Below are 22,949 nucleotides of genomic sequence, written 5' to 3'. Positions count from 1 at the left end.
TTGTCCTCGTTTTTTGTTTTCTCTGTTTTTGTTTCTTATTTTGTATGTGTGTATGTTCTGTTCTGTTGTTTTTTAAAAAATTATTTGTTTTTATTTTCCTTTAGTTTTTAAAATTCTTTTTCAGATTCTTAAAATTGTTTTTATATTTCATCTCTGTAACTTTTTTCTTGCTCTGTGTTTCTTCCTTGTCTTTTTCCTTTCCTTTGTTCTATTTTGTTATTTTTTTCTATGTTCTATTTGTTCTCATCTTTATTTTTTGTTTAATCATTTTTCTGTTTGCTTTGTTTTCTTTCCTTTTTCCTTCAGTTTGCATTCTCCCATTTTATATTTTTGTTTTTGTCAGTTTTGCTTTTAATTGTTTGACTTCATTTTGGGGTTCTTTCATTTCTGCTTTTTCTCATTTTTTGGTTTCCCTGTTTTTATTTTTGTTTTTTTGTATGTGTGCGTGTTTCTTTGTTTTTTTGTTCTTGTTTGGTTCTGCTTTAACATCTGTCTGGGGTCTTGTCTGTCTGTTCATTTGTTTGTTCTTAATTGTTGTTGTTGTTTGCTTGTTTTTGTCATTGCTATTTGTCTTGGGGTTGAATGTTTGTTTTCATTCAACCCTTTCTTTTTTTTTTTTCCTTTTATGCCAAGGTGTGTGGCTTGCTGGGTCTTAGTTCCCAGGTTGGAGGTCGAGCCTGAGCCTCTGGGGTGGGAGAACCAAGTCCAGGATGCTGGAACACTAGACAATTCCCAGCCCCAGGGAATATTAAACAGCTAGAGCTCTCCTGCAGGTCTCCATCTCAACTCCAAGACCCAGCTCCACCCAACTGCCTGCAGGCTCCAGTGCTGAATGGCCCACGCCAAACAATAAGCAAGACAGGAACACAAACCCACTCACCAGCAGACAGGCTGCCTAAAGTACTAAGCCCATAGACACCCCAAAACACACCACCTAATGTGGCCCTGCCCATTAGAGGGAAAAGATACAGCTCCACCTACCAGAGTGCAGACACCAGTCCCTCCCACCAGGAAGCCTACACAAGCCACTAGACCAAACTCACCCACTGGGGGCAGACACCAGAAGCAAGTGGAACTATGATCCTACAGCCTGCAAGAAGGAGACCCCAAACACTGTAAGTTAAACAAAATGAGAAGACAGAAATATGTTGCAGATGAAGGAGCAAGGTAAAATCCCACAAGACCAAACAAATGAAGAAGAAATACTCAATCTACTGGAAAATAATTCAGAATAATGACTGTAATGATAATCCAAAATCTCAGAAACAGAATGAAGAAAATACAAGAAATGTTTAACAAAGACCTAGAAAAACTAAAGAACAAACAGAGATGAACAAAACAATACCTGAAATTAAAATATTCTAGAAGGAATCAATAGCAGAATAACTGAAGCAGAAGAATGGGTAAGTGAGCTGAAAGATAGAATGGTGTAAACAACTTCTGCTGAGCAGAACAAAGAAAAAAGAAAGAAAATAAATGAGGACAATATCAGAGACCTCCGGGACAACCTTAAATGCACCATATTTGAATTATAGATGTCCCAGAATAAGAAAGAAAGAAAGGGTCTGAAAATATTTGGAGACTGTAGTCAAAAACTTCCCTAACATGGGAAAGGAAATAGTCAATCAAGTCCAGGAAGTGCAGAGAGTCCCATACAGGATAAACCCAAGGAGAAACATGCTGAGACACATATTAATCAAATTAACAAAATTAAATAAAAAGAAAAAATATTAAAAGCAGCAAATGAAAAGCATAAAAATAATATACAAAGGAATCCCCATAAGGTTATCAGCTGATTTTTCAGCAGAAACTCTGCAGGCCAGAAGGGAGTGGCAGAATATACTTAAAGTGATGAAAGAGAAAAGCTTACAGCCAAGATTACTCTACCCTGCAAGCATCTCATTCAGATTTGATGGAGAAATCAAAAGCTTTACAGACAAGCAAAAGCTAAGAGAAATCAGCACCACCAAACCAGTTTTACAACAAATAATAAAGGAACTTCTCTAGGCAGGAAACACAAGAGAAAGAAAAGACCTACAAAAGCAAACCCAAAACAATTAAGAAAATGGTAATAGGAACAAACTTATCAATAATTACCTTAAATGTAAATGGATTAAATGCTCCAACCAAAAGACACAGACTGGCTGAATGGATACAAAAACAAGACTTCTATATAGTTGTCTACAAAAGACCCACTTTACTCAGGAACACATACAGACTGAAAGTGAAGGGACGGAAAAAGATATTCCATCCAAATGGAAATCAAAAGAAAACTGGAGTAGCTATACTCGTTTCACGAAAAATAGACTTTAAAATAAAGACTGTAATAAGAGATAAAGAAGGACACTATATAATTATCAATGGATCAATGCAAGAAGAAGATATAACAATTATAAATATATATTCATCCAACATAGGAGCACCTCAATACATAAGGCAAATGATAACAGTCATAAAAGGGAAAACTGACAGTAAAACAATAAGACTAGGGGAATTTAACAACCCACTAACACCAATGGATAGATCATCCAAAATGAAAATAAATAAGGAAACACAAGCTTTAAATGACACATTAAAAAGATGGACTTAATTGATATTTATAGGACATTCCTTCCAAAAGTGGCACAATATACTTTCTTCTCAAGTGCACATAGAACATTCTTCAGGACAGATCACATCTTGGGTCGCAAATCAAGCCTCGGTAAATTTAAGAAATCAGAAATCATATCAAGCATCTTTTCTAACCATAATGCTATGATATTAGAAATGAATTACAGGAAAAAACTGTAAAAACTACAAACACATGGAGGCTAAATAATATGCTACTAAATGACCAGTGAGATCACTGAAGAAATCAAAAAAATACCTACAAACAAATGACAATGAAAACATGACAACCCAAAATCTATGGGACACAACAAAAGCAGTTCTAACTAGGAAGTTTATAGCAACACAATCTTAACTCAAGAAACAAGAAAAGGGCTTCTCTCATGGCCCAGTGGTTGAGAGTCCGCTGCCAATGCAGGGGACACGGGTTTGTGCCCTGGTCTGGGAAGATCCCACATGCCGCGGAGAGGCTAGGCCCGTGAGCCATGGCCACTGAGACTGCGCGTCCGGAGCCTGTGCTCTGCAACAGGAGAGGCCACAACAGTGAGAGGCCCACGTACCGCAAAAAAAAAAAAAAAAAAAAAAAAAAGAAACAAGAAAAGTCTTAAAGAAACTAAACTTACACCTAACACAACTAGGGAAAAAAGAACAAACAAAACCCAAAGTTAGTAGAGGAAAGATCATAAAGATCATAAGATCAAATCACAAAGATCAGAGAAGAAATAAATAAAACAGAAATTTAAAAAAATAGCAAAGATCAATAAAACGAAAAGCTGGTTCTTTGAAAAGATAAACAAAATTGATAAGCCTTTAGCCATACTCATCAAGAAAAAGAGGGAGAGGACTCAAATCAATAAAATAAGAAATGAAAAAAAAAGTTACAACTGACACTGCAGAAATACAAAGGAAATACAAAGGATCAAAGGCTACTGCAAGCAGCCATATGTCAATAAAATGGACAACCCGGAAGAAATGGACAAATTCTAAGAAAAGTACAACGTTCCAAGACTGAACCAGGAAGAACTAGAAAATATGAACAGACCAATCACAAGTAATGAAATTGAAGCTGTGATTAAATATATTCCAACAAACAAAAGTCCAGGACCAGAAGGCTTCACAGGCTAATTCTATCAAACTCTTTTTTATTAGTTTCTGCTTTATAACAAAGTGAATCAGTCATACATATACATCTGTTCCCACATCCCTTCCCTCATGCATCTCCCTCCCTCCCACCCTCCCCATCCTACCCCTCCAGGTGGTCACAAAGCACCGAGCCAATCTCCCTGTGCTATACGGCTGCTTCCCACTAGCTATCTACCTTACATTTGGTACTGTATATATGTCCATGCCTCTCTTTCGCTTTGTCACAGCTTACACTTCCCCCTCCCCATATCCTCAAGTCCATTCTCAAGTAGGTCTGTGTCTTTATTACTGTTTTACCCCTGGGTCCTTCATGACAATTTTTTTTCTTAAATTCCATATATATATGTTAGCATACGGTATTTGTCTTTCTCTTTCTGACTTACTTCACTCTGTATGACAGACTCTAGGTCTATCCACCTCATTACAAATAGCTCAGTTTCGTTTCTTTTTATGGCTGAGTAATATTCCATTGTATATATGTGCCACATCTTCTTTATCCATTCATCCGATGATGGACACTTAGGTTGTTTCCATCTCCGGGCTATTGTGAATAGAGCTGCAATGAACATTTTGGTACATGTCTCTTTTTGAATTATGGTTTTCTCAGGGTATATGCCTAGTAGTGGGATTGCTGGGTCATATGGTAGTTCTATTTTTAGTTTTTTAAGGAACCTCCATACTGTTCTCCATAGCGGCTGTACCAATTCACATTCCCACCAGCAGTGCAAGAGGGTTCCCTTTTCTCCACACCCTCTCCAGCATTTATTGTTTCTAGATTTCTTGATGATGGCCATTCTGACTGGTGTGAGATGATATCTCATTGTAGTTTTGATTTGCATTTCTCTAATGATTAATGATGTTGAGCATTCTTTCATGTGTTTGTTGGCAGTCTGTATATCTTCTTTGGAGAAATGCCTATTTAAGTCTTCTGCCCATTTTTGGATTGGCTTGTTTGTTTTTTTTGCTATTGAGATGCATGAGCTGCTTATAAATTTTGGAGATTAATCCTTTGTCAGTTGCTTCATTTGCAAATATTTTCTCCCATTCTGAGGGTTGTCTTTTGGTCTTGTTTATGGTTTCCTTTGCTGTGCAAAAGCTTTGAAGTTTCATTAGGTCCCATTTGTTTACCTTTGTTTTTATTTCCATTTCTCTAGGAGGTGGGTCCAAAAGGATCTTGCTGTGATTTATGTCATAGAGTATTCTTCCTATGTCTATCAAATATTTACAGAAGAGCTAACAGCTATCCTTCTGAAACTGCAAAAAATTACAGAGAGGAACACTCCCAGACTCATTCTACAAGGCCAACATCACCTTGGTACCAAAACCAAAGATACTACAAAAAAAAAGAAAATTACAGACCAATATCAAATTTTTGAACACTGATGCAAAAATCCTCAACAAAATACTAGCAAACCAAATCAAACAACACATTAAAAAGATCATACACCATGATCAAGAAGGGTTTATCCCAGGAATGCAAGGATTCTTCAATATACGCAAATCAATCAATGTGATACACCATGGTAACAAACTGAAGGATAAAAACCATATGATCATCTCAATAGATGCCGGAAAATTTTTTGACAAAATTTAACAGCCACTTATGATAAATTCTCTCTAGAAAGTGGGCATAGGGGAACATTCCTCAATGAAATAAAGGCCAGATATGACAAACCCACGGCAAACACTATTCTCAGTGGTGAAAAACTGAAAGCATTTCCTATAAAATCAGAAACAAAAAGGTGCCCACTCCTGCCACTGTTATTCAATATAGTTTTGGAAGTCCTAGCCATGGCAATCAGAGAAGAAAAAGAAATACAAGGAATCCAAATTGGAAAAGTAAAACTGTCATTGTTTGCAGATGACATGATACTATACCTAGAAAATCCTAAAGGTGCCACCAGAAAAATACTAGAGCTCATCCATGAATTTGGTAAAGTTGCAGGATACAAAATTAATGCACAGAAATCTCATGCATTCCTGTACACTAACAATAGAAGATCAGATAGAGAAATCAAGGGAACATTCCCATTTACAATTGCAACAAGAAGAATAAAATACCTAGGAATAAATCTACCTAAGGAGGCAAAAGACCAGTACACAGAAAACTACAAGATACTGATGAAAGAAATCAAAGATGACAGAAACAGATGGAGAGATATACCATGTTCTTGGATTGGAGGAATCAACATTGTGAAAATGACTGTACTACCCAAAGCAATCTACAGAATCAATGTAATCCTTATCAAGTTACCAATGGGATTTCTCACAGAATTAGAACAAAAAATTTTACAACTTGTATAGAACCACAAAAGACCTCAAACAGCAAAAGCAAACCTAAGAAAAATGGAGCAGCAGTAATTAGGCTCCCTGACTTCAGACTATACTCCAAAGCTACAGTAATCAAGACAGTATGGTACTGGCTGAAAAGAGAAGGATACATCCATGGTACAGGACAGAAAGCCCAGAGATAAATCCACACACCTAAATTATGACAAAGGAGGCCAGAATATACAATGGAGAAAAGACAGCCGCTTCAATAAGTGATGCTGAGAAAACTGAACATCTACATGTAAAAGAATGAAACTAGAACACTCCCTAACATCATACACAAAAATAAACTCAAAATGGATTAAAGACCTAAATGTAAAATAGAACACTATAAACTCTTAGAGGAAAACACAGGAAAAACACTCTTTGACATAAACCACAGCAAGATCTTTTTTGCCCAGCTCCTAAAGTAATGAAAATAAAAACAAAAATGAAGAAATTGGACCTAATTAAACTTAAAAGCTTTTGCACAGCAAAGGAAACCATAAACAAGACAAAAAGACAACCCTCAGAATGGGAGAAAATATTTGCAAATGAAGCAACTGACAAAGGATTAACCTCCAAAATATACAAACAGTTCATGGAGTTCAATATCAAAAAAAACAAACCCAATAAAAAAATGGGTGGAAGACCTAAATGGAGAAGAACTAAATTTCTCCGAAGAAGACATACAGATGGCCAAGAGGCACATGATTATTAGAGAAATGCAAATTTCTAATCACTAATTATTAGAGAAATGCAAATCAAAACTACAAGGAGGTATAACACCTCCCTTCAGTCAGAATGGCCATCATCAAAAAATCTACAAATAATAAATGCTGGAGAGGGTGTGGAGAAAAGGGAACCTTCTTGCACTCCTGGTGGGAATGTAAACTGATACAGCCACTATGGAGAACAGTATTGAGGTTCTTATAAAAACTGAAAATAGAACTACCATATGACCAAGCAATCCCACTACTGGGCATATACCCTGAGAAAACCATAATTCAATAAGAGTCATGTACCACAATGTTTATTGCAGCTCTATATACAATAGACAGGACATGGAAGCAACCTAAGTGTCCACAGACAGACGAATGGATCAAGAAGATGTGGCACATATATACAATGGAATATTACTCAGCCATAAAAAGAACTGGGTCATTTGTAGAGATGTGGATGGACCTAGAGGCTGTCATACAGAATGAAGTCAGTCAGAAAGAGAAAAATAAATATCATATATTAACTATATATGTGGAATCTCAGAAAACTTGTATAGACGATCTTATTTACAAAGCAGAAACAGAGACACCAATGTAGAGAACAAACATATGGGATGCCAAGGGGGATGGGGGGTGAGTGGGATGAACTGGGAGTTTGGGATTGACATATATACACTATTATGTATAAAACAGGTGATTACCGAGAACATACCGTATAGCACAGGGAACTCTACTCAATGCTCTGTGGTGACCTAAATGGGAAGGAAATCTAAAACAATGGATATATGTGTATGTATAACTGATTCACTTTGCTGTACAGCAGAAACTAACACAATATAGTAAAGCAACTATACTGCAATAAAAAATACAGAAAAAAAGAAGAGTCTCTCCCCATGGACTACATAAAGTGCTGTATTTTGCTTCATTCTCAATCCCAATTGGGGTTGAATCAATATAATATTTCATATTTACTAATGTTAGTGACAGGGAATCAAGCTATGCATTTCAGGTATTAAGTAAAAGTGTATTCCTCCTACTTTTCAGAATGTGAACAGAATATAAAGAGTCTGTATTAGAATCACTGTTACTAATTTCATTTCTTTGGTATGTTATAATATCAGTAGTTAATCAAAACCAGAGCCTGTAGAAAACAGAGTGAACTTCAATGTAAACTATGAACTTTAGTTACTAATAATGCAGCATTATCAACATATCAACTGTAACAAAACATTAATAATAGGAATTTGCGAGGGAGAAGTTTGTACAAATACAGGGAACTCTGTATTTTTGCTCACTTCTAAAAATCTAAAGCTGCTAAAAAATAGTTTATTAAAAATGTGTAAATATATACACAAATATACTCCCACTAAACAAGAGCAGCAACTTATTCAATGTTTTATTACCTTGGTTAAGAAAGTTTCATAAACATAGAACAAAATGTGCCACCAATAAACAAGTTACACTGTTTTCCTAAAAGTCATGCTCAGCAGAGAGCTATCATGTTCTGACAACAAAGGAAACAAAGTAGATAGAGTCTACAGGGGACCCAATACTTGTTAAGGGGGAGCTCACTGGAGTCACAGCAGGCCTCATTGTGACAACTCTTAAATAACTCACCTGCTAAATTTAAAACAAGGGCCATTCTAGCCACTCACAGAAGTGAGGTGGGTTGTGAGAAGCCTTTTATGACTTTTCAAGGACACATCAACCAAAGGTGACCACCCACTTGGGAGCTAACAAGTATATTCCATTTGCTCATCCCATGAACCTAATGTGACATGCTGGCAAACCTGGTCAGCAGCACCCTGTTACTTTGGGTCACTGTGGCAGCCCCCTTCCAAAACAAGAGAAGAAAGAGAGAACGCACGCCCACAAATGGATTCCTTCATTCAGATCCTAACCTGCCAAAGAGCCCACAATCCTCTGGACTCCCAGGCCACCTGCACTGAAGCCCTGGTTACTGAACTAGGATACCGTATGAAGCTGCTCTTTTATCAGGCCCTCACTAGGCAGACTCGAGTGAACACCTGCAAAGCCAATGAGTTTTGTGCCCCAGCCAGGGTGAGGCCCTGTCACAAGGCTCTGAAAGGTACTGACTGCTCTGTACAGATCAATTTACCCAGATCTTGGCAGCCCACCTGGTATCCTATCAACCCAAGGTTTATTTGCTCTGACAATTATGGCCTTCACCTGGAGACCTTCATCACTACTATAGCTGATTCAAGGGTACACATAAACAAAAAGACATGATAACTAATGGCTATTTCAACTCTCTTCATGTGGAGGGTGGCAGCAAAGCATCAGTAACCAGGTCAGACTTTCTGCCATCAACTGTCAACTCAACTGTATTACTATCACACAGTACTTTTCATTTCTGCAAATGAATGTATCTTATGTTATCCCACAGAAATACCTATGAGATACCAGAAACAGGATTATTCTTACACAACACCTAGGGAAATTGCAGACAAGAGAGGTCAAACCCCAACTTCAAGTTTACATGACCTATGAAACTCATAACTCATGTCTAGTGTTGAGAGTCAAAAGGTCAAATCAATAGCCCTGGCTAGAGAGATGTAACCTAAATGTGACAACCACCTGAAAAACCTTCTCTGTTGCAGCCAAGTTGGTTAAATACATGCCTCATAGTTTTTAAGGGTGGTGGCTTCTAAACAAATGATAACTGCTCTCACCAAAAGTTAGAATGGTTAAGAGGCCAGGCAAGTCTCTCTATACATTTCTGGTTTATTTTTTAACACTAGAAATTGGGAATGTTTGAAGGTTACCCCACCCATTCCCAAACAAAATCAAACTGTTTTTGTTGCACAAATTTAAAATATCCTAGACTAAGAAAATGCTATTGTTTCAAAGGACTGTCCCACAGGGTGCTAGCTTACTTACAACTTCCCACCCACTCATGAAGTGTGCTCAGGGTCAATGGGAGACCTACAACTGGGCACTCAGAAAGGGCTCACAGGACAATGGACAGCAGCACAAATCTGGCCAAGGTGAAGGAGACACAATTTCAGTTCAATCCTGTGTGGTGGTAAAGACGCACAGTGGCAGTAATCTATTTCACAGATATTTCAAATTGTAAGTAGGACAATTCCAATGTGACGCAGTCCTTGGAGAGCAGAGGGGTAGGGGAGAGAAGGGAAGGTGGGGGGCCTTGGCTTTTGAGCCATACTGGTGAACTGCTACCTGCATAAGTATCATTTAACCCCTCTGGGGTTCAATTTCCTCATCTGAAGTCAAGATAACACTTGTTACTACCACACAAAAAGGTTGAAAGGATGAAATGCGTTACCATGATCTTGTGGGCTTAGAACAAGTGCTGAGACAATACAATCTACCACTGACATCAGCCACGTTAGGTGGGGAAATGCAGGTGAAATGGGCAGGGAGTTCGGAGCAAAGTCTTAGTCCCTCCTGTCACCTGCCCTTGGGCTCTCCTACCCTCTCAGGAATAGAGGTCTGTCCCCCTCCATTTCCACAGCCCTGCTGCCTCAGCATCTACACTGCAGACACTGACCAACAGCTGACCCCAATATGTATCTGTTCATAAACAAGCCAAAATGGGGCTACTAAGTTCTCTTCCCCTTGCTAATCAGAATCCAAAAGGCTTATTTCCACAAGCCCTGGGTTATGTCAAATTTGATAGCAGACATAAGTGAGCAAGACTAGAGGATGCCAAACCAAGCTACCTGCTTAAACAAAGTAAATATCAGAGCAGCCTTTCTTTTCACACCTTGACTGAACAAGTCACCAGCAGGGCTAATACAAATATCCTGGTAGAATACCTAGCCCAGCTCCTAATCTTAAGGGGGCTGGGCTCTGAATGCCATCTCCTCCCCTGCCCTGGTCCCAGGCAGTGCACCCTCCTACCCCATGTCACGGAGCAGTGGCCAGTGATTTCTGAATCCAGGAACCCACAAAAATACACACAAGGACACCCACCTCATAGCCAAGTCGGGCAGCCCGCTGCAGGAGGGTCTCTCCAGTATTCTTATTGACAGTAAGTCTCTGTGCTTTTGGGTGCAAAGGGTGACACTGGGTTGTCTGTGGAGATGACCCTGAGTATAGCAGCTGTGAGGTCTGTGAAGCTGGCAGCAATTGCTGAGAACCATTGAAGCACTTCTGGTCCTGCTTGGCTGGTGACCATTCACAGTTAGAAGTGAGCTCAGGCTCATTTTGGAATCTCTGGATGTTCACCTATCACAAAACCAGGCAGTACAAACATTTAAGGCCATCTTCCAAAAGCTTATTCTTGCCCTTCTCCCTGACATACAAACCTGAGAATGAGGCACTTTTTCCTTTTCAGTTTTTTGGAGGAGGGAGGGGTGTCTGAGGGTATTGGGGAAAGGATTTCATTCATACTAGTTTGAAACTTTGTCACCACCTAGGAGATATGTTCCCTAGGACAAGTGAGTGAACTTGGGGAAGGAGATCAGGAAAAGGAAAGCTTTATTCTTTGAGAAGCAGGGAACAGGTAGGCAAGCAATAACTTATGGAGTGCCTGCACAAGCCTGATTCAGGAAGAGATGTCAAAAGGTACCTTGCTATCTGCACTGTCGTTTTTCAGTGAGGTGCACTGCCTGGGCCCCTGAGGAATCAAATGCTTGGTTTTGCACAGTCTCTTCCCAGATGTTTTCTCAGTGTCATTAGTGTATTTCTGCAGCAGCATGGCACCCTGGCAATCCTCGTGATCATCTCTGTACAGTACATCTGGCTTATGGCTTTGTTTAATTCTCTGCTGTTTGATATGCATCATCAAGCCTGATATGCAGCTTGGCTGGGTCTGCATTTGATTGCCCACAATGGTAGATAAAAGCCTCTTCGTGGGCATGGAGCTGGAGAATACAGGAAAGTCTAAAAAGGGGGGTGGAGGGGTGAGGTGTAGGGAAAGCAGAAACAAGCGTTACAAGTTTTAGCTGGTACAGGAAGAAAAAACTACGGTTAACACTGATCACTTCAGTTTTCAAAGATATACTAATTACATTTCAAAGCCTTAATTTTTTTTTTTTTTTTTTGTGGTACGTGGGCCTCTCACTGTTATGGCCTCTCCCATTGCGGAGCACAGGCTCTGGACACGCAGGCCCAGCGGCCATGGCTCACGGGCCAAGCCGCTCCACGGCATATGGGATCTTCCCGGACCGGGGTACGACCCGTGTCCCCTGCATCGGCAGGCAGACTCTCAACCACTGCGCCACCAGGGAAGCCCAAGCCTTAATATTTTAATGACTCAAATTCAAACAGCAAATAAGTTAACCCACAAAATGACAAGTGTCATGTTTGTTCAAAGAACCATGACAAGAGAGCAAGAGTCAACTCTTCATGATTTTACACCCCCACCTAGTGGGCTCAGATGCAGGACCTTCCCAACCAAGGACAACCAGCCTACATTCTAAGGAACTACCAAATTGACATACTAAGATGCTGGAATGAGGGCACTTTCATGCCACAGGGTCAACAAGACTTACCTTCCTGAGCAGCCATGGTCTGGGTAAGAAAAGCCCAAGAAATAAAGTTCCCTCCTTTCAACTGAGCTCCTCACTGTACATTGCAGAAGGAAGTATGGAGACTAGTAGGACCTCAGGAGAGAACTCCCCACCTACCACGTACTACTCAGCCAACTTCTATGATGCTCAGGCCCCGTCCACGGCCCTTTGCCACAGACAACAGGTGACCCACCCTCCAGGAGAGGCTCCCGTGTACCTTGATCATTGTCACTGGATTTGAGGAACTCCTCCGACCAGCTTCTGTTGCCTTTGGCCTCTGCACTCTTTCTGCTGGGTTTCTCTTCAGAGATTTCACTGCCCTGGGCAATGACCTCAGGTTTAACAGCCTGGGTCACTTCCTTCCTGCCTTGCCAGGCAGGTTTGCTCTCTGATGCCAACATTTCCCTCTCAGGCCAGTCATCTAATGGAGAAATAACTACAAATTAATCAAAAAGTACCCTGGGGGTGGGTGTTAGCCTGTCTTACACATCAGTAATTGGAGTATAGGAAGGGAGGAGGAGTGTGGTCACTCTCTTTGCTGGAACATAAGTCTTGGGAGACTTTGTCTCTCTGTCTTTAGCTATCTTGGGGCTTAAGCATCTAGCAACGGGGAAGAGGAGGTATGAGCATCTTTCCAAGGGCCTGTAGGTTATATGTAATCATTAGTATACTGCCCTGGAGGTGGTATGAGAACAGAGCCCTCCACTTCTCCACCCTAAGACTTCCCCTGGGCATCCTGAGGCTAGCATGGGCAGCATGCCTCCTGTCAGTTCACCTTTGGCCTCCTGTTCAGGCCACTAAGCAGGCAGCCAAAGATGAATGAGCTCACCTTTGGAGATACGTCTCTTCTTGGCTTTCTGCAAAGAGTCTTCTGGCACCTCTTCTGCAGTGCCCTCAATGTGGTTGGTGTCACTCAAGATGCTGTGCTTTCTGTTAAGCCAAAGGGTGGGGCTGTGCAGCATGTTCAAGGCTACATGGTTGGAGGGTGGCTCACTTACAGGCTGCCTGTCCATGAAGCACTTCTCCATAGGAAGATCTCTATCCTCTGGGGCTTCAAAGGGGTGCTGTTTGTTTCCAGCACTATAGTTGACTGGGGGAGGGGAGACAATAATACAGAAATGAAGGTCCAAAGGTCATGATGAGAAGGCAGGATCTGGGGAGCATGTGTGACCTCCATACCCAAGGTAATCTGTTTTTAACAGTCTTCTACAGGGACTGGGGCATTATACACTGGAAGTAAAAACTCCTTACAAATAGAATTTCCTAAAGGAAGGGTAGCTGAAAAGAATCAGCATGTAAAGCAGAGAGCAGTATCTTCCACTACAACTGTTCAAAATACAAATGCCTTATCTTCTATACTGACTGGACTAGTAACTTTATGTTTTTACAGTTGGGGGCATGAAGAAAACAGCCAACATGAGGCATGAAGCATATGCAGTCCTTTTAAGCATACACGGTCCTTTCTTTTGGCAGCAAAATCTAAGCAAGCCAAGACTGACCTAAAAACCTCTATGAAAACATATGCTGAAGTCCATATTTTCAATTAAGTGAAGGCTGATATAATAAATAGACCAAGTATCTACCAAATATAACCTACAGAAAGAAAAACACTAATACTCACTTGGGTCAACAGGAAAAATGATGAAGGAAAAGGGACAGTAAACAAAGTGGTGAAAAACAGCTCACATCCTTTATGGGACAAAGCATATGGTCTCTACTATATGTTCTGGGCCTACAGCCCAGGCTACTACTGCAACCTTCAAGATAAGCAGAGGAATGCAGGGAACCTGAGAAGACCAATGGCACCAGGGCAAGGAACCCTTTAGCAAAGTTTATTAGTGTATGTACAGGTTCAGAGGCAACCTCAAAGAAATCAATCTAGTTACTGCTAATGCTTCTCTGTCCTCTCGTCACACTTAAAGGGAAAACCGTATCCCTGAAACAATGTAACTGTTACCATTTCCTGTCCAGAAGAAAGGTCCTTGATATCTCAGCACCTCAGTGACACTATGTACTTTCAACCCTTTCACTGGCACATATGCCTTTCACAGATGTCTCAAGACAGGTGGTTTGAAGACTGATTAGTTAGGTGATATTTTGTGTCTTCCAGATGAACAGCAAAACAGTTGTTGAATAGACAGGACCCTATCTTCCTTGCCATATAACTTATCATCAGATTAAGAATCAGTTTATCAGCACAAGTGTTTCAGATTCCAAATCCAAATTTTACATTTCAACTTCAGGTGTCATGTAGTCACCTGTATCTCTAATAACAGTTTCAACCATTCCTAAACAGGCATCATTCTCAAGGAGAATATTTTCTACTTAAGTTTTCACCCTCATGAAAACTTTGTAAAAGTGATATTAGTTTATATCTCACCCACCTGATTTTTTGGCTGGCATCTTCTGCCCACAGAAAATACCCAGAACATTTGTGATGACTTATTTCACATGTGCTGGCAAAGAGTGATGCACTGGTAACCTTATCTCCCTGCTCCTCACTGAATGACAGAACCCACACAAAATAAGCCCTTTCCTGACAGTCTCTGGGCTTCCCACCTGGTAAAACCTGCCTGGGTGCAGAGGGTGCCCCTTCACCCACCAGGTCTGGGAGCATGCAGCACATGTGTTGCCCTTCCCGCTCAGCCAGGCATGAGACTCTTGTGCCTGAACTTACAGACAGTCTCCTCATGCTTTGTCCCCAGGGACCCCAAAGTGTAATGTCTGTGGTGCCTCATTCTGAACTATTATCAGAAAGCTCCATTGCTAAAGTCATGGTTCACCGAAATCACTCACCCACACACACAGTTTAGTTGTTTTCTTCCACATTTCACAAGAGGATCTTTTTGCAAACTAGGCCCACCCACCCTTTCCCCAAATACCCACTTAAGACACTACGAGAAAAAAATAATTGAGACCTTTTCAGTGCTGCCTCTCAGAGCAGAGATTTGGATTCTCTTAAATGAAGCCCCCTCAAGAGGGCTCCTGAAGAACACCTATGACTGTACAAGATACACAGGCTATACAACCTACATGGGAGAGAAGCTATACGGCACATTCCTACAGACCTCAATTTAGTCTTTTGCAGTTGAGGTCATTTTAAGGCCTATCCAAATGACTACGCTTGAAGACAAAGAAGACAGACAAAGAGATATGTAGGGGTACTGACCATGAGGATCTGCCATTGTAGCTACTTTTCTAAAAACAGAAAGTCACATGTTCTTGGTCTTGCAGTCTAGGCAGATGTTACCATGTCTATGTTTTTTGTTTTGTTTTGTTTTGTTTTTTTGCGGTACGCGGGCCTCTCACTGTTGTGGCCTCTCCCGTTGCAGAGCACAGGCTCCAGACACGCAGGCTCAGCAGCCATCGCTCACGGGCCTAGGCGTTCCACGGCATGTGGGATCTTCCCGGACCGGGGCACAAACCCGTGTCCCCTGCATCGGCAGGTGGACTCTCAACCACTGCGCCACCAGGGAAGCCCCATGTCTATGTTTAACACTTGTTTCCTGCAGCACAGTTATATGATTCATAGCACATATGTCCCATAATATATCATGTTGTACAAACTTATTTCTTCTACAAAAGAGGCATTGGGAATCTCTGTTCAAAACTCAAAGTAGTTTACAAAACATACACATGCTGTAGTGTAAGAGAGATTTCCTGACCTAAAAAGTTTCATGAAGCTCTTTGACTCAGGCTTCTTCCAATTCCTGCCCAGCCATTTCCATTGAGAAGGTCCTAAGTCTGACCCAGACAAACAGCTGGCAAAGAAGACCTTCACTGCATGTTTGAGAAGGAAGGGATGAATGCCTCCTTGTCCTTCCCACTGATGGTTCCTATTTATGCACGTCCTAGTTTTAAGAACCTAACTCATTTGTTTTCTTCTGAAGTGAAAATTTAACTCAACTGCCTATACGATCATGGAGTAAATGAAAATCTTGACCACCATATTTTCAAGTTAATTCACCTTTTTGTAGGCCACTGCCACAGAGATGTACCCAGATATGTACCATATTAGAGTATTTCTAACTTCAGGGCCAGTGCTTCTTTGAAAAAGGATATGTGTCCCAAGAAATAATCCACCCTAGGTGCTTCTTTCTTGGATGGCACAACTTTCAAAAGGACAATCAACCCTTCACTCTGCAGACTGAAAGAGCAGCCTATTTCCCCCTGCAACCACCAAACTGCAAAGTGAATTCCTTCCTCTCACCTCCCTCAACTCTGAGAGTAGACTCAACCCCATTCTCATAGATGTGGTTCCACAATCAAGCTACTTACATCTCTTACTATCATTCTGGTTGTCAATGGCCTCCAGGGTTACCTTCTTCTGCTTTTTGTCCTGATTTCCTTTCAGCCTTTCCCAGTCTGCAGGGCTGAACTTGCACACCTCAGAGTCTTTGGTTGCAGGGTGGCCACATTTTCTCTCTTTCATCTCCAGCTCTGAGAAGCGAAACATTGCATGCTAGAAAGAGAATGAATATGGAAAAAATACACCTTACCATAAAAGATAATTTAGTTGCCTTATCTTAAAGGAAAGTATCTCCAAAAAACTGTTTGCCTGAAAACAAGTACAGTTTATGAAATAGAGCTGTTTTACCATATCCTTGTCATAAAATTTGGTATGCAGATACATATGCTGTATGTATGTATATTCATGAACACACTATTGCAAAAATACATTCTCTTTTGGAGATAAATAAAAACAAAGATAAAACAGTAGTAAGAAGAGATGCACAATGAACAAAGACTGGCCTGGAGCTTGTTTGAAAGTACAGGCTTTCTGAAAGTCACTGATCTGCCCCAATTCCTCTTTCAGGGCAATGAAATCCTGGCGTGGATGCAGGGCTGGGTCAGTTGGGGGTTTGGTGGGCTCAGCACTCTGGCCAACACTCTCAGCCGTGAACCTGACTTTGGATATGTCTGCATCAGTTTTCGCAACTGGCTCTTTCTGGAGAATATCTGCACAGATAAGACTGTCACTCCTGATGAGAGTTTTCCCTTGATTCCAGATAAGGCTTGCATTTAGGTTCTTGTCAGTGGAGACTTCTGGATGTAACGTGGTGTTGTTAGCTTCCAACACCTCCAGAAACTGATTCTGAATGGTTGAGTCCTCATAGGAGGCTCTGCTGTGGGACCAGGACAACTTCTCTGGTTTCTCTTCTTTAGTGGACATAATGGGCTGCACCATGTCCAACACATCTTGGTTGGTCATAAACTCCGGCTGGACCAAGGGTACCCTGTAGGGCAATCTAGGCTTTGTGGCAAGGTGCCCGGGAAAGAGAGTACTGTTTGGCAACAAAACTGGGTGAGGGTAGATAGGTCCCTCACCATGTAAGGAGATGCGACTCAGATGCGTGGTTTCAGGTGCTGGGTAAGGGAGGTAACTCCTAGGGTAAGAAATTGGTGGGGACCTGAACGCCTCATTTGGAGATAGAAATATTGAATTTGGTGGGAGGCCATTCTCATCTGCTTTGAAACTCGGTTCTGGGTTGCTGGCTTTGGTGCCCTTGCTGCTGATGCCACTGCCATGCTTGGCAGCTGTGGTCAGGGGCTGGTCCATGTGTTGATTAAAACATGCCATTGAGGGCCTCCCTGGTGGCGCAGTGGTTGAGAGTCTGCCTGCCGATGCAGGGGATACGGGTTCGTGCCCCGATCTGGGAGGATCCCACATGCCACGGAGCGGCTGGGCCCGTGAGCCATGGCCGCTGGGCCTGCGCATCCGGAGCCTGTGCTCCGCAACGGGAGAGGCCACGACAGTGAGAGGCCCGCATACCGCAAAAAGAAAAAAAAAAAAAAAAGAAAACAAACAAACAAACAAAAAAAAACATGCCGGGCCTCCCTGGTGGCGCAGTGGTTAAGAGTCCACCTGCCGATGCAGGGGATACGGGTTCGTGCCCTGGTCTGGGAGGATCCCATATGCCGCGGAGCGGCTGGGCCCGTGAGCCATGGCCGCTGGGCCTGCGCGTCCGGAGCCTGTGCTCCGCAACAGGAGAGGCCGCAATAGTGAGAGGCCCACATACCGCAAAAAGAAAAAAAAAAAAAAAAAACATGCCATTGAATCCATGGGGCTCCTGCTAGTCTTGCTGCCATCTGCACTGGCATTTGGGACTGGCAACACAAAGGCTGGGTGGCCCGTGCTCAGCACTGACCCCAAAACGTTAGTGACTGCAGCACCTGTGTTTCCAACTTGGAGACATGAAGAACTGTGCTGTTGCGAGATGGCCCAGTCCAAGGCCTTGTTTTTCAGTGGCAGGCCTTTGCCATTGTTCTCTTTGTTACAACTTGGTCCAGGCACCACCCAGGATGAGGTAGCCATGTTACTGATCTCAGATCTATAGGCAGTATAGCTGTTTCCTGGAGGAGACAGTGTTTCTTTCAGAATCTCACTTCTGGAGAGCACGTGGCTACTTCCAGTTCTGCTGTAAACCAGGACCTTGGGAGCCATCTTTTTCATGTGGTCAGCTGTGGAAGCATCTACATCCACCACTTCAGAAGACAAGTCTAGGGGCTTATTAGTGACATCTTTGGTAACTATCTGCTTCTCCAACACAGGAGGTGAGCAGACACCTTTTTTGTGTTCACCTGCTGTTTTCCAGATGGGCTCAAGAACTGGCTGAGCACTTCTGCCTCCTTCTGGAGTCTTCAGATATTTGCTTCTGCAGAGCCTGGCCACGGGGAACTCGCTGCTGACTGTCATATATGGCTTTGACAGGGAAATGGAGAGCGAGGTGGGAATCATGGCATAGTGCTTATGAAATTCAGAGTAGATGTCTGCACTGGGCTGGGAAGGAAAGTGGACTCCTGGTAAAGGCCATGGGCCATGGCCACTGGGCCTGCGCATCCGGAGCCTGTGCTCCACAATGGGAGAGGCCACAACAGTGAGAGGCCCGTGTACCGCAAAAAAAAAAAAAAAAGAATATACACAAAGGAAATAAGAAGGGAATCAAAGCATATCACTACAAAAAGTTGACAAAACAAAGTGAGGCATTAAAAGAAGAAATGAGAGACCAAAACACTCAAGGCATACAGAAAATAGCAAAGGTAACAGTAAATCCTTCCCTATCAGTAATTATTTCAAATGTAAATTAATTAAACTCCAGTCAAAATAAATACATTGACTGACTTGATAAAAACACAGGATCTAACTATATACTGTCTAATAGAGACTCACTTTAGAACACTCATAGGCTGAAAGTGAAAGGATGGAAAAAGATACTTCATGTAAATAGTAACCAGAAGACAGGAGAACTGGCTATACCAATATCAGAAAAAAACAGACTTTAAGTCAAAAGTTGTCAAAAGAAAAAAATAAAAAACATAAACAAAACAAAAAATTATCAAAATTGACAAATGAACACACAGTATACAATGATGAAAGGGCGAATTGACAAGGACCAGGAAGGAATAACAGTTTTAAATATAAATAAATATAAATGCATCAAACACCAAAACTGCTAAATATTTAACCAAAACACAGACAGAACTGAAGGTAGGAATAGGCTGCAATTCAATAATAGTAACTTAATAATAGATAGAATAACCAGACAAAAGATCAATAAGAAAAAAAAGAACTTAATTCCAAAGGCCAACTACAGCTTGCAGACATATACCAAACACTACATCCAACAGCAGAATATTATGCATTCTTCTCATGAGCACGTAGAACATGAGAACATGGTCCAGGACCGACTATGCATTAGTGAACAAACCAACTCTTACTAAATCTAAAAAGACATAAATCATACCAAACATCTTTCCAGACCACAATAGAATGAAATCTGAAATCAACAGAAGGAAACTGAAAAAACGCCACAAATATGTGGAAATTAAACATCACTTTCACTCTGTAAAAAATGGGTCAATGAAGAAATCCCAAAAGAAACTTTAAAATACCCAGAGACAAATGAAAATGAAAACACAATATATAAAACCTTATGAGATGCAGTGAAAACAGCACTAAGAGGAAGTTTATAGCTGTAAATGCTTAGAGTAATAAAGAAGAAATCTCAAATCAATAACTTCACTTTATACCTCAAGAAAAGTAAGAACTAAACCCAAAACTAGCACAAGGTAGGAAATGATAAAGATGAGAGTAGAGATCAATGAAACCAAGAAAAGAAAAGCAATACAAAAAAATCTAGGAAAGTAAGCCTTTTTTATTAAAAGTACCAGCAAAACTGACAAATCCTTAGCTAAATTAACCACAAAAAAATAGATTCAAATTAACTAAAATCAAATGAAAGGGAGAACATTACAAATATTATCAGAGAAATAAAAAGAGCTGTAAGCAAATAAATAAAACCTACCAATTTTCTATGAAGAAACAGAAAATCTAAACAAATTTACAACCAGTAAGGAGACAGAATCAAAAACCTCCCAATAAAGAAAAAGCCAGGATCACTTGGCCACCGTGGAAAGTATTACCAAGCAATTTAAAAAGATTTAACACCAGTCCTCCTCAAACTCTAACAAAAGTTGAAGAGAAGGGAAGACTTCCAAATTCATTCTGTTAGAGCAACACTGTCTCATGCACATGAGACACACTGCAAAAACAATAACTACAACTATCCCTAGTGAATATTTGTACAAAAAATTTTAGCAAAACACTAGATTACAGCTTGATGACATTTTTATAGGATTATGCTGTATGACAAGTTACATGAGATTGATTCTTGGATGCCAGCATGGCTCAACATATTGAACCATCAATGTAAACACCTTACCAGAATGAAGAAAAAAACATAATCATCTTGACTGATGCAGAAAAAGCTTTGACAAAATTCAACACTATTTTAAAATAAAGAGAATTCAATGGGAAATAGAAGGAAACTACCTGAACAATATAGAAGCCAAATATGAAAAGTCCACAGTTGACTTCATACTCAATGGTGAAAGACTGGAAGCGTTTCCACAGGAACAAGAAAGGTACAAGACAAGGATGTCCGCTCTCTTCCCTCTATTCAACACAGTATTGAACGTCAAAGTGAGACAAAATAATCAAGGGAAAAATAGCAACAAAAGTGATCCAAATTGGATATAAAGAAATAGAATTTCTCTGTTCATAGATGACATAATCTTCTATGCAGAAAGCCCTACATCACCAAGAAAAGGGCTGTTAGAAATAGTAAATGAATTTTCAGCAGTGCTGAAGATATAAAATCAACACACAAACGTCAGCTGGATTTTTCTGTACACTAACAATAAATAATCATAAAAGGCAATTAACAAAGAAATTATATTACAACAGCATTAAAAACAACACAATACTTAACAAAGGAAGCAAATGACTTGTATGCTAAAACTACAAAACACTGCTGAAAGAAAAAAGATACAATATATTGAAAGATATTCTATGTTCATGAATTGGAAGACTTAATATTGTTAAGATATCGGTACTTCTCAAAACAACCTGCACATTCAACACAATCTCTCTCAAAATCCCAACAGCATTTTTTTCAGAAATATTTTTAAAATCCTAAAATTATATGGATTCTCAAGAAACTCCAAAAAGCCCAAACAAACTTGAAAAGGAAGAAGAAAGTTGGAGGACTTACACTTTATGGATTTAAAACATATTACAAAGCTACGGTAATCAATGTAGTGTGGCACCAGTACAAGGAAAGAAACAGACCAACAGAACAGATAGAAAGCCCAGAAATAAACCCTCATATTTATATGATCAGTTGATCTTCAACAACAGTGTCAAAACCACACTGGGTACATAACAGTCTCCTCGACAAATGGTGTTGGAAAACTGGAATTCACATGCAAAAGAATAAAGCTGGACCCTTATCTTATAACATATTCAAAAATTAAATTAAATGGATTAAACAGTTAAACATAAAACCCCAAACTATACTCCTAGAAGAAAATATAGGAAGGCTTCGTTAGAGTTGACAATAATTTCCTGGATCTGACACCAAAATAGATAATGGAACTAAATCAGTGAAAAACATCTCTGTATCAAAGGACATAGTCAACACAGTAAAAAAGAAACCTATAAAATGGGAAACATATTCGCAGATTGTATATCTGATAAAGGGTTAATATCCAGAAAATACAAAGAACTTCAACAATTTAGCAATAAAAAAAGCAACTTTTAAAATGTGGAACCAGCTTGAACAGACATTTCTCCAAAATGATATACATATACATATACAAGCCACAATGAGCTAGCATTTCACATCCATTAGGACGGCCATTTAAAAAAAACCAAAAAACAAGCAAAAAATAGAAAATAACAAATGTTGGTGAGGATATGGAGTAACTGGAACCCTCCTGTACTGTTTTGGAGAAAGTAAATGATGCAAGTTCTACAGAAAACAATATGGAGGTTCCTCAAAAAATTAAAAATTAAATTACCTATAGCTAAATATATATCCAAAAGAACAGAAGGCAGAGTCTTAAAAAGACATTTGCACAACCATCATCCTTGGAGCATTATTCATAAGAGCCTAAAAGAGGAAACCATTATCCATTTCTCAATAGATGAATGGATAAACTGTGTTATATACACATATGGAATATTATTCAGCCTTAAAAACTAAAAAAATCCTGTCACATGTTACAAATAGCCAAGACACGGAAGCAACTTAAATGTCCATCAACAGATGAATGGTTAAAGAAGATGTGGTGTGTACACACACACACACACACACACACACACACA

General features: G+C 40.3%; 1 protein-coding gene across 1 annotated transcript in view; it reads right to left on the bottom strand.

Moving 5' to 3' along the window:
- LOC132482984 (BCL-6 corepressor-like) overlaps window positions 1-22,949 on the bottom strand; it is a 69,228-nt gene that overhangs the window by 34,132 nt on the left and 12,147 nt on the right. The window contains 9 exon segments of the mRNA XM_060088249.1: window positions 10,740-10,994; window positions 11,338-11,651; window positions 12,498-12,716; window positions 13,056-13,370; window positions 16,559-16,742; window positions 17,016-17,899; window positions 18,350-19,081; window positions 20,587-20,593; window positions 21,114-21,236. Coding sequence (XP_059944232.1) covers window positions 10,740-10,994; window positions 11,338-11,651; window positions 12,498-12,716; window positions 13,056-13,370; window positions 16,559-16,742; window positions 17,016-17,899; window positions 18,350-19,081; window positions 20,587-20,593; window positions 21,114-21,236 — 3,033 coding nt within the window.

This window comes from Mesoplodon densirostris (genome assembly GCF_025265405.1).
Source record: "Mesoplodon densirostris isolate mMesDen1 chromosome Y unlocalized genomic scaffold, mMesDen1 primary haplotype SUPER_Y_unloc_1, whole genome shotgun sequence".
NCBI lineage: Eukaryota > Metazoa > Chordata > Mammalia > Artiodactyla > Ziphiidae > Mesoplodon > Mesoplodon densirostris.
Note: the sequence above shows the minus strand (reverse complement) of the source record. Positions and strands in the feature narration are given on the sequence as shown.